Source organism: Diospyros lotus, chromosome 14 (genome assembly GCF_014633365.1).
Source record: "Diospyros lotus cultivar Yz01 chromosome 14, ASM1463336v1, whole genome shotgun sequence".
NCBI lineage: Eukaryota > Viridiplantae > Streptophyta > Magnoliopsida > Ericales > Ebenaceae > Diospyros > Diospyros lotus.
The window spans coordinates 35,873,989-35,886,555 of NC_068351.1; the positions used below are offsets into that span (position 1 = coordinate 35,873,989).

At 35.5% G+C, this 12,567-nt stretch overlaps 1 protein-coding gene across 1 annotated transcript; it reads left to right on the forward strand.

The window, feature by feature from the left end:
- The first annotated feature begins 951 nt into the window (after positions 1–951).
- LOC127791187 (protein RKD1-like) lies at positions 952–2,343 on the forward strand. The gene is made up of 2 exons (XM_052321022.1): positions 952–1,329; positions 1,807–2,343. The coding sequence occupies exons 1-2, from the start codon at positions 970–972 to the stop codon at positions 2,092–2,094; spliced, it is 648 nt and encodes a 215-aa protein (XP_052176982.1). The 5' UTR covers positions 952–969; the 3' UTR covers positions 2,095–2,343.
- The last annotated feature ends 10,224 nt before the right edge of the window (positions 2,344–12,567 follow it).

Genomic DNA, 12,567 nt, shown 5'->3' on the forward strand with positions numbered 1-12,567 from the left:
GTGAATGATAGTTGATGCATGCATGGGTTGGCCAGTTTTATGATACGCCGGCGCACGATTTACAACGTACTACTACATTGCCAATCACATTAATCTCATCTCTATCTCTCCCTTCCCTTCCCTTCCCTTCTATATATATAGACTGCCTCCTTGTCTTCTTCTCTCCAATTTATGTTTTCTTCTTCTTCTTCTTCTTATCCCTTTCTCCATTCTCAATATTATTCCTTCCATTCCATTCCATGCAGAAGAATTGGCTATGCCGCCATTATTGTTATTGTAGAACAAAAACCTAGCTAGACATCCGCTCCTCTCTCTCTCTCTCTGAAACATGGGATCAACTCAGTCGCTTAAGGGATGGTCGACCTACGATTCCATGGCTAACGTACAACTAGAAGATGAAGACGTCGAAGCTTTCACCTTCCCAACCACCCAACTGCTGCCTCCACTGGATCATCATCACTTCGGGTAAACACTAAATGCTACTGCTCTATTTCCGCTCCTATTTCCTATCTCTCTCTTTCTCTATGGTTACATAATTGAGTGAGTCCCTCTCCCTCTCTCTCTCTCTCTCTCTCTATATATATATATATAACCTCTTTATCTGTAATTTCTATTCTTTTTGTTTTTTCTAATTTCAATTGGTTTTTGTGAAAAGTATTGGACTTTCTGCATTTGATGGTCACTCTGGTATTTCAATGCAAGAGAGCGCTTTTGATGCTTTGCCTTTGATGGCAAGCTTCCCCAATGACCCTTGGTATTCAGGGCTGGATCTTGTACAAGTCCCTGCAGGTTACATTTTAATTAATTTATTGATTTCATAATATATATGTATATTATCATGTTTATTTGCAGTACTTATTTTGATATACATATATATATATATATTCAAGCTAGCTAGCTGTTGGTGCAGGAGATTTCTTGTTTGGTTGTGGAGATTATGGTTGTGAATTTTGGAATCAAGAAGTGATTATGAGTAGTGCCGAGGAGTTTCAGGCTCATGATCATCAGAACCAGCAGCCATTGCTGCTGTGTGATGGTAGTGAAATTAAGAATGAGGAACACAGTGATGGAGAGAAGAAGCTTAAGATTAGGCGCAGGGGAGATCATCATCATCGTCATCAGGCCGAGAGGAACGGTAGTAGTAGCAGCTCATCAAAGTCTTTGTCCAGGAACACAATCTCGCAGTACTTCTACATGCCAATAACACAAGCAGCCAAGGAACTCAATGTTGGATTGACCCTCTTGAAGAAAAGGTGCAGAGAATTGGGTATTAGGAGATGGCCTCATAGGAAGTTGATGAGCCTCCAAACCCTAATAAAAAATGTGCAGGTATATATATTATGTACATATATACCCAATTCCCTCCTCCTCTCTCTCTCTCTCTCTCTCTCTCTCTCTCTCTACTATATATATATAAATAATTAATATGGTTAGAACATAAATATATATATATATAATCAAATCTCATTTTTGCTCTGTAACATATATCCCTAATTAACCATAGCATATAATCAGTGATAAGAATTGAAGAGTTCTCGAAATTAATTTATGTCATACTGCAGAATATATTTTCTGTTATATTTATGCCCAAGTAAATAGAAGAATTAAGTCTATGGGGGCTTTTGCTCAAGGAAATGATCTTGCTTAGAGAGAAAAAAACAATATATATATGTGTGTGTGTGTGTGTGTGTGAATCGAAGGTATTTAAACTGAAATTAAATAGTTAACAGTTTTCAAGAAGAAACCGGCTATAGCTAGCTATTGCGTCATATATACATATATATATATGTATATGTATATATGCAGGATCTGGGGAAGGAAGAAAGGGAGGGTACTGCTGATGAGGCGAAGATGAGGGAAGCCATAGAGATATTGAATCAAGAGAAGAAGTTGATGGAAGCGGCTCCTGATCTGCAACTTGAGGACAAGACCAAGAGGCTCCGCCAAGCTTGTTTCAAGGCCAACTACAAGAAGCGGAAGCTGATGGCCATGGCAGCTCCTTCAGGAGGAGGAAGGGGGAGAAGTAGATCACTCCTTATTGGAATCTCCTCCTCATCATTATCAGTACCCTTCTCATGCTCTTATAATTCCTAGCTTGCAACCGCCCGCCGCATGGGAGAGATGCTAATATTGTTTATGGAGAAGAAGAAGAAGAGACGAGGTGTTTGTTGGCCTGAGTGTTTCTCCATTTCAGCATCAACGGATTAATGTTCTAAATCAATCTGACCAACCTTGAATCGATCATCTAATGATGGGATAGATAGAGATTTCATGGACCTTAATCTTTGTTAATGGCCGCTGCTAGTTGTGTACAGTCGCACGAACATTTTGCCTCGCTCCAAATCTAGCAGGTTTTTGATCGATATTCATGCATGCGTTGTGGTTCAGATCAGCTTAATTTTCCAGTATACAAACGAAATTATATATGAAATATCATATAATATCATAGAATTATTAATCCAATGGCTTATAATTTTAACAAAATATGAGTGTTTGTCAAGTGAACGAAATCCATTCAATTAGTTATTGCAACTAAGTTTGAGAGACTAAAAGGAAGTTGGGTTATTTGTTTTGACGATTATGATTTATGGGAAATCGCACTTTTATTGGATGAATCAATGTTCATAATCTTAACTCATTTGCACATCTCTTTTGAGTTAATTTTAATAATAATCTCTCTTTCTTTCCCTTTTTTTTTTTCTTTCACAATGATAAGAAGAAAGTGATTTAGTTTGAATTTTAGAAAATCATCAAATTATTCTATTTAAATCTCATTGCTCTTGGTATATTTCTATGTTATCGTTCAAGTTACTAAACTATATTTTGGAAGATTAATTTCAAGCATACAGTGGTTTGAAAGATAGATAATAAATTGCCAATCATTTAGTTTAAAAACACATTTTAAACATAGATCGAACATTAATTACACCTTTTGGAGGGTCTTCATAAGAAGCAATGGCATGTAATAATTTATGGTACTATCGAATAATCAAATGGGGTAGAGAATTGTAGGGCTGGCTGAAGGGTAAGGTCACTAAAGTCGTTATGCCTGGGGCCCCAAAAAGAAGACCTTAAAATATTTTAAAAAGTCAGTCATGTTTGTTATAAAAATTAAAAATAAAAAAAAATTAATTATATTTAAAAAAACTCCTAAATTAATAATGACCTAGCCCCCTCTTTGAGCCGACCCTGGAGAGTTAGTGTCAAACAAAAACACTCTTTTTCTCTCTCTAACATAACACTATATATGTTCACACAAACCTAACAATATTGCTTGGGTTTTGAACTTAGACGCCATATGGGTTACAACAAACCTAGTTAGCAGTGCTGGTAGCCATTCGACCACAACTAGTTATGTCTTGGTGATATATATATATATATATTTGCTTATGATAAAGACAAGACGGAGAAAAAGGGAGAGAGAAGAGAAACAATGATCAAGGTAAAATATTTTATCTTCATTTTTATTGATGAGGGAGATTTACATAAACACATTTTAAACATAGACTAAACATTAATTACACACCCTTTGGAAGGCTTCATAAGAAACAATGGCATGCATAAATCCATGGTAGTGTCGTGTATAATTAAAGAAGGTAGAGAGTTGTAAGACCGACTAAAGGGCAAGGCCACTAAGGCCTATGCCTAAGGCGCCCCGGCCCGAAAAAATAAGGGTTCCAAAATACTTTCAAAAGTCAGTCTTGTCTGTTATAAAAAAATTTAAAATAAAAAAAAATATTATATTTTAAAGAGCTCCTAAATTAATAATGACCTAAGGGCCCTTAACCCTTGAGTCGACCCTAGAGAGTTGGTGTCAAACAAAAACACTTTTTATCTTTTTCTAACGTGACACTATATATGTTCACATGATCCCAGCAATATTGCTTGGGTTTTGAACTTGGACGCCATATGGGTTCCAACAAATCTAGTTTGTAATGCTGGTACTCATTTGGACCACAACTAATTATGTATTGGTGATATATATATATATATATTTGCTTATTTAATAAAATGATAAAGGCAAGATGGAGAAAGGGAAAGAGAAGAGAAACAATGATCAAGGTAAAATATTTTACCTTCATTATTATTGATGAGGGAGATTTACATAATTGTGCAAACCTCAAGGTGATTAGTGTAATTTACTCTAAAATTATGTTTTCATGTTTTGCTCACGAAAGTATCATTTAATTTCTGAAAATTTCTAAAATACATATTATCATAAGTAACTATAAATATTAGGTAGCAAATTAATATATATGAAAATAAATTATATTACATAATGTTATAAAAATTCCGTCACTATACAAAGAAATATAGATTAATTTTATATGAACTATTCAATTACGATATTTTTGATGATATTTGTGTATTAAAGCGTTTTATTTTTTTATCATATTATTATAAGTACATTATATTAATACATAAATATTATAAAAAATATCCAACATTTTTGATAACTATAAGAGTCAGCCGGCTTGAGGGCATTGAAACTCTTAATTAAGACCCATCCATGCATTCAATTGTGAAATGGGAGTTTATTTGGAGCCAAATTAAGAATGTTGAGCAGTTGCTGATGCATATACCAATACATATTTCAAAATAATCGACCCTATAACTCCTTGTAATAATAACCGTAACAAAAACAATAATTTAAGGGTAAATTTCACATATATATAATAATAATTAATTCTTGAGATTTAGATAAATTTTATCACTACCTCTATATTTAAAAATAGTATATACCTCTCTTGCAGTTAATAGAATATCAAAATCAACCATTTTATCCTAGTATGTAGACAACTCTCTCTCACCCTCTCTTGATTCCAACAACTCTTTGTTTTCTTTTTCCTTTCTCAATCCTAGTGGCCTATTGCTAGTAAAACCCAATGGTACGAATCAAGGTACTTTTTCATCTTAATTACTAAATCTATTGAGTAGATCGATGGATTTTATTAGATTGAGTTGATTAGCGATAAGTAGTTTATTGTTTATACAGGTCTCGTTTTCTCTTTCTCCTCACACAATTCTTATCTCTCAATTACAATGAGTTTTTATAATTAAAAAGACTTATATATAAAATTTAAAAAGATGCAATTTTTCTTCCTCTAATCTTTTTCTCTTTGAATCTTCGATTGGTATATCTCCACCTTTGCATTTGGCCATCTTCCTCAAAAACATCTTGGAAAGAAGGATCGATCTTGATCCCAAATAATGGAAAATTCTATTTGTAGCCACATCTTTTACTATCCACACCTAATTTTCATTAAAATTTTACACTTTGGACTTCGCATCCACCCTTATTACTCTTTGCACTTATTATTTTTCAAAAATACCCTTACCATCACAGACACACAACCATCCCACACACAACAAGCAAGTGTCGACTACTCACATGGAAAAGACGGTGGTCATGGTTAAGAGAAGACAGCGACATCAAGTGGGCACTGACGACCACAATGAATGCAACCGCCATCATTACACTTGAACGTTAGGGTGCATTCAGGCGCCCTCAAACACATGGGTTGGGGGGGCTTTGAAATGCCCTAAACATTGGGGTTCAGTTGTGAACATTGTGCTCTCTGGCATGGTCGCTGACACTCTTCTCTGACTACTTTCTCGACCATCTTCAGTTCTTCAATTGTGTGTGTGTGTGTCATTGTCAGCCGACGGTCATGACGAACACAACCGCTATCATCGCACTCAAACCCCAATGATAGGCGGCTACGGTGATGGCGGTTGTGTTTGTCGCTGTTGGTTGGCGGCTGCATTCCTTGCAATCTCTAGCGCTTGCTTGTTGTTGCTGTCTTCTCTTTGCCATGACCACCATTTTGTCCATGTGAATTGTCGACGCCCAATTGTTGTGTGCGAGTATGCATTGCTCCCACCGGCGATGACAACATAGAGGATGGGGTGACCAGTGATAATGAATAGAGATGATGGTGGCCGAGTCTGAATGCACCCGAACAGAGATGATGATGGTCGCATTGTTGTTAAGGAAATAAGTCGACGGCAATGATGAACGAAGAAGAGGATGGGGGCGACCAATGATGAGAGGAGAAGAGGCGTGGCTGCAAACAAAAGGCAAAAATGAGTTTTTACTCAAATTTATTTTAGTCATACTTAAATGTGGATGTGGAGAGCAAAAGAGGTGGGTGAGAGCAAAAGAGGTGGATGCAAACAGAGGGCAAAAATAGGTTTGCACCCACATCTTTTGCTCTCCACTACCATCTTCTACACTTAATAATTATTTTCCAAAAATACCGTTGTAGGTAGCCATCCCATTTGCATCGTCCATCATCGCCGACAACCGCAAGGAACATGGCTACCTATCATTGCACTGGCTGGTGGCCACATCACCCATCATCGCCAAGTTTGGGAGCGTCTGAACACACTTGAACCTTGGGGTTCAGGTGTGATGACGGCAACCATGATCGTCAATAAGAACTTGGGCCGATGATGGGTGGCTGCAAGTAAGGGTAAAAAATTACTTTTTTTTCTTAGGCGTTTTTCAATGTGAGTATAGAAAATATGTGAGTATAGAAAATAAAAATGATCACTGCATATAAAATTTTCCTTTCCCTTTTGTAATAGGTGCTCTCAACTCTACCCTCAAACACACTCAAAATATATATATAGATCAAGGCCAAAGCATGCAAGCATAAATAATACGATAAGGATTTATTAGGCAAAAAGGGGCAATCAATCAGAGCCTAAGGACCACAACCTGGAGCTAAATTAAGCCCACGAGGCTATCAACAACAAAGAGACGTAGAAGCAAGCCTTAAAAAGAGAGGCACCTGGAAGTGATAAAGATGAGGCCACAAAACTACTAATAATATGAGTTAGGGCTAAATAAGTTGACTTTTGTCTTCTGAAAAAGGGTAGGAGAGATGACCCGAAGGGCCGTGGTCGGCACGTAAGCAAAGAACACTTCTTTTAAATTCATCAGTAAAGTACATTTTTATTATAATTAAAAGCATTTGAATTTAAATCTAGCTAGATTTACTTTATATTTCGACTCAGAGAATATGTTTAAAATAATTTATACTGTTCAACTTGATGCTAGCCAAGGATCAGAAGCAATAAATTTCACTATCAAATTTTATGATCAAGTTTGTCTTAGAAAATGATCATATGATCATGTTATGCTCCTGAATTTTTTATGATTTGTCACTTTAATTTGGTCCCTAAACTTTTTTTAACTCAAGTGAACCCTTGTATTTTACAAATTGGTCGCTTTAACCCTATGACATTAATGATGACTAAAATGGGTTTTTATCCTATTTTTTTTCTAAGTGAAAGGTGAAAATTTTAAGAATATATATGGTTAATGCTACATGGTGCCTGGCTATATATATATATTCTCCTGTTGCTCAAGATAATAGATATATTAAGTGCTAATTTAAAAGAGAATTTTGTTTGGATATTTGATCATATATTATGTTAAACTGGTGAATCGTATAATTAGAATAACAATTAATTATTTATTGATGCATGGATGCTTATTTAATTAGCCAAACTTTTTCACTTTTAGTATATATATATATATATATATATGAGGATCCCTGTCCGAAGATCTTAAAAGCCTGTAAAATGACTGTCAAAATGTCATGTATATTGGTCATCTCTTATCGAGGAGCCTCTTTGAAATCTCCTGACATCTTGAGCGTATGAATGGCCCATCCATGGCCTCTAACAGGTGGTTGTTTATGTTCTCATCAGATGCGCATAGTCAAAACTCTAAGTATATAGACTTAAACTCAATGATAGACAACTTAGAGACAATTTGACTCTACCCGATATTCTAAGTGTATAGGGTAACTCATCCCAACCTTTCTTTAATACCAAATTATGAGGACCTTCGCCTAGAGACTTTCATCTAAGGCTCGCAGACTTTCAATATTTTTGAGTTGGATCCTCACAATATAATCTCAAAAGATTATTTTGATGGTTCATACATATATATATATATATATTTATTGAGAGGAGATGCATATATAGCTAGGTAGGTAGGCAGGCAGCTAGGTTTGGGGATCCAAATGGCAGAAGAAAGCAATTGACAAATTTTCTATGCTCCAATTGAATGGAAAGAAAGTGGAAAGAAAGTGGCTGCCCAGCATACAATCCACGTTCTCTCCACTAAAGACATTTCATTTCGAGTGGCTAACAGCTTTGATATTTCCAAGCCATTTCAACTGGTTGACCTACACCTAACCCAACAACAATATTCATTCATTCATTCATTCATTCATGTCAATCTCAATTAATTGGTTGCAGTTTGCACCACAAATAATGAAAATAATTCTTAATAACACTTTATCCTCCTCCTCAGCTGTCACATCATCATCTCCTCAATTGCAGCTTTTATTTATAAAAAAATAACTAATCTTCATATATAAGCTCCTCAGTGTAACCATGTGAACCGCACAAAACTACTGTCCCATGCCACTTCATGATAATTTATACTTAAAAGGGTCAAAAGATGGACTAATTACTTACTTTTCTGTGGTTAATTATTAATTAATCCCCTGTTGTCTAGTATTGTGTGGATCTTTCCAGAAGCAACATTTACAAAGTTTTCATATTATTAATATGACACACACACACACTCACACAATTAAGTAATAATCTATATATAACTGTAAGCATTTTATTATAAATTACAATATTAAATTATATATTTTTGTTCAAAACTCAAAAATAGTTTCTTTCCATGCTATTACATATGGTGAAATTTTATTTTTGGTTTAAGAAATAATTATATATATATATGGAAGCATATATAAACTTTGCAATATATTCCTCTAATTGTAACACAAATGAAGGACTATTAATTAATTCCATCATGAGATCATTAGATGATGGAGATGGTGTTGGTTTGATATGCACTCAGCATATAATCCTACACAAATTCATTAATTCATAACAACGCGACACACACACATGTATATACTCATTCTAACCAACAGATACAGATGGATAAAGACACTAACCAGCTACCCAAGATTAAGAGAAAACCCACAATCTCCTGCAGCATATATATATATAGATGTAATTAATTAATATATAGACTGCTCTTCATCCATCGATGGATCATGGCTTTGGATTTGGAGTGTGGCGGTTATTAGCTCCTGATCCTGGATAATCATGCAGTTCTACATCCATCCTCTTGATAACTTCTTCTACCTTATCAAAGCTGATAATTTCTTCAGCTGTATTTGCCTGCTGAGTGAGGAGCATCAAATTAAGAACTAATTAAACAAGATAGATTGTGTAACAATAATTTAAAAGAAGAAAAAGAATAAAGAACTGTATGCATATATGTATACATATATATGGCAATAACATTTATTACTAATATCATATGCATATCCTGTAAAAACTTGTTTATTTAATATATATATATATATATAGTGGGAAATATATACCAAATGAGTATTCTCTGAAACTGGATAAACTTGAGATCCAACAGCTAGGTTTCTTGTTCCTGCATGGTCGAGAAAATAAATGAAGAATAATCATCATCGTGAAGAAGAAGAAGAAGAAGAAGAAGAAGAAAGTGTGGAGTAATGGAGATATATATACATATATATGATCGGCTAGCTAGCTAGCAGGGATTTAATTAATTAATTACTTGAAACTGGGACAGCATTAATCCAGCAGATGAGGTATGTGAGAGTGAATAGAATGAGTAGGTGATGGAAAGAAGCTGCTGCTCTCATTGTTCTTCACAGTAACTACTATATGATCTTCTCCTCTCTTCTCTGTGAGCCTCTCTCTCTCTCTCTCTCTCTCGCTAGCAAGATATATAATTAATGAAGCTTAATTTATTGTTGTCTGATGCTGAAGCTTTGGCTGCTCTGCTTCTCCATTTATACATTCTCATGCACACACACACACACACACACACACACACACATATTGTGGAGTACTGTGGCTGCAACAGTGTACTAGTGTCATACATAACTAAGTAGTGATGTTGCAAACAAAGGTCAAATAAAATTATAGCCGCACGCAGCTTTTCTTTTTCTATTCATGATTTACCGACATCCATAGACATACATTTTCATGAACTAATTAATATTCACACATTTAATTCTCGATTGATGACGAATTTTAATTATTTTGCAATTTATAAATATTAATCAATGAGTTGTATATATTTGTGTGTGTGTGTCTCTCTCTCCCTCTCTCTCTCTCTCTATATATATATATATATTTTGAGGATTAATTAATAATGTGTATAAAATATAACGTTGTTTGTATAATATAATATAATACAATATAATATAATATAGTAGTGTCACTGTGACATGAATTATGAAACTGATAGTGTGGTAGTGCATGATTGTGTGTGGAAATTTTGTCAACCATAAATGTGAAACCAAATTACTGTGACAAAAGTGAGACATATATTAAGTCAAAATAGCAACAATAAGATGGGGCACACTATGTGCTAGTGGAGGGTGACAAAACAATGATGTTAATTTGAACACACACACACATACATATGTATACCTAATTAAGGTCCATCTGCTGCCTGCTGAACTCTATGGTCACATTTTATGAGGTGTAATTAGTGGTTGAATTGGTGACAAGAAGCTTCAACCTGGAAATCTATTCTTACTCCGCTAGTTCCTCCTTTACTTGACAAAACATGAATGGGCATAGCATGTATTGATCACATATTAGTGTTTGATGATGTGACATCTGAGCTTAAGAGAAAAATACAAAAATATCTTTCATTGGATGAGATTTAAGTTAGAAGCTTAGATTAATTTAGAGTCTTATTCAATCCATGAAGATAAATGTGAAGGGTTAAGCCTACACTTAATTAAATCAGGTTCTAGGTTCAATTTGTTTTGCAATTAAGAATCCCCGTGGACATAAGTATAACTTTCCACACGACACAATTTGAGACATCCGCCAATCCCAAATTTTGACTGTATACAGCCTGACCTTTGATCTATTAAGTGGCACAATCATCACCATTTACTAGCTTCTCAATATGCCAATATATATAAGGGATTAACTTTTTAGCAACTAAGTATCTCATTTATTGCATTGTTCAACTTCGAACCGAACCTAATGATTGACTTAAATGTCGAAGAACCAACTAGAGAATTGAGCCCTTCTATCCTCTTGCAAGTTGAGCTATTTGTGGACAAGGTTGGGCTTGACACAATTAAGAATGTCTCAAAACCAAGCAACCAATCTTGGGCACCACTACTAAATGAATTAGGTGATGATCGTTTTGAACTTTATCAGTGTTATTTAATAATATTTTTTGTGTAAATAAAATATATAAAATAGGAAAAGGCGCAGAAGCGACTACAGAAGCAAGATGGGGCATACCCTGCTAGGAAACAAGAAACAAAACAATCCACTCACAAGAAAAAAAAAAAACTAATACAACCTCAAACCATGTAAGGCAAAGAGAAAAATACATTAGCAAGACCAGATTAAGGTGGGATAGCTGTAACAACCATCTCAAGACAAAATGGTGCATGAGAGCATGAGAGAAAGCGCTGGGGAAAGAAACGACTCCATAATAAGCCAAAACAAAGAAGTCCTGCCAAGTCGTGGAAGAGATGATGGAAGGAGGAGATTGAAACATAATCGAGTAGCAGCTAAGGGGCGGACACGAGGAGGGGAAAAGGAGTTAAGGAATACGTTAGCCAGTAGACTTGCTAACACACCAATCTCACAAACAAGAAGATCAACAATAACTGGAAATACAACATGACAAAAGAAAAAAAGAGAGAAGAGACAATGACTAGCTCAAACAAAAAGGCGATAAATGCTAAAAATGGACAAAGGCCATTCCTTGCAAAGTGCCAAGGAAGCGCATCAAAGCCAATCAAGTCCAAACAGAGGTTTGGATCTGATTGGCATGCTAAGAAGGGGATCACATACTATCCCTAAAGCAACGGTTATTGCGCTTACGCCAGATGAAGTAAACAACAACCCAAAGAGTGAGCTGAGCTGCCACTGTTTAGAGAGATTTGCCATGCCATCGATGCGCAGCCTAGAAAATCCCATTAGACCAGCATTGTTAGAACCAAGCAAACTTCACCTGACGTCTAAAATGGGAGATGACCTACCACGAAAAGGGATAAGTGAAGAACAAATGCTTGTGTGGCACTTAGGAGCAACCTATCATATATAACACTAGTTAGGGAAAGGCAAATAGAGATTAAGCTGGTTAAGAGTGGACATACGTCCCTTAATAGCAACCCAAAGAATAAATGCATAGGATGGTAAACCAAATCCATGCCAAACAAGACAAAACTAGAGGACTTTATTATGCTGCACCTGTAAGGCCCGCAACGCATATTTCACTGAGAAAGCATCATCAGATGCTAAAAGCCACCAAATGCGATATGGGGAATAGATTTGAGACAGGCCTGGCATGGAGGAGAAAATAAGCTAAAGAACATGAAAGGGGCTAGATGGGGCCAAACTCAGGCTAACACTAGACACTTTGCACAATAATATCAAAGATCCTAGCATTGGAGGGGAGATAGAACTAACAAGAGTTGGCGAGAAAGAAATCAACAAGTACCT

Excerpts from the sequence above, each read along its gene's own strand:
- LOC127791187 (XM_052321022.1), top strand. The coding sequence starts at position 970 with ATGAGTAGTGCCGAGGAGTTTCAGGCTCATGATCATCAGAACCAGCAG. Across the intron at positions 1,330-1,806 it reads CCCTAATAAAAAATGTGCAG|GATCTGGGGAAGGAAGAAAG; the intron begins GTATATATATTA and ends GTATATATGCAG.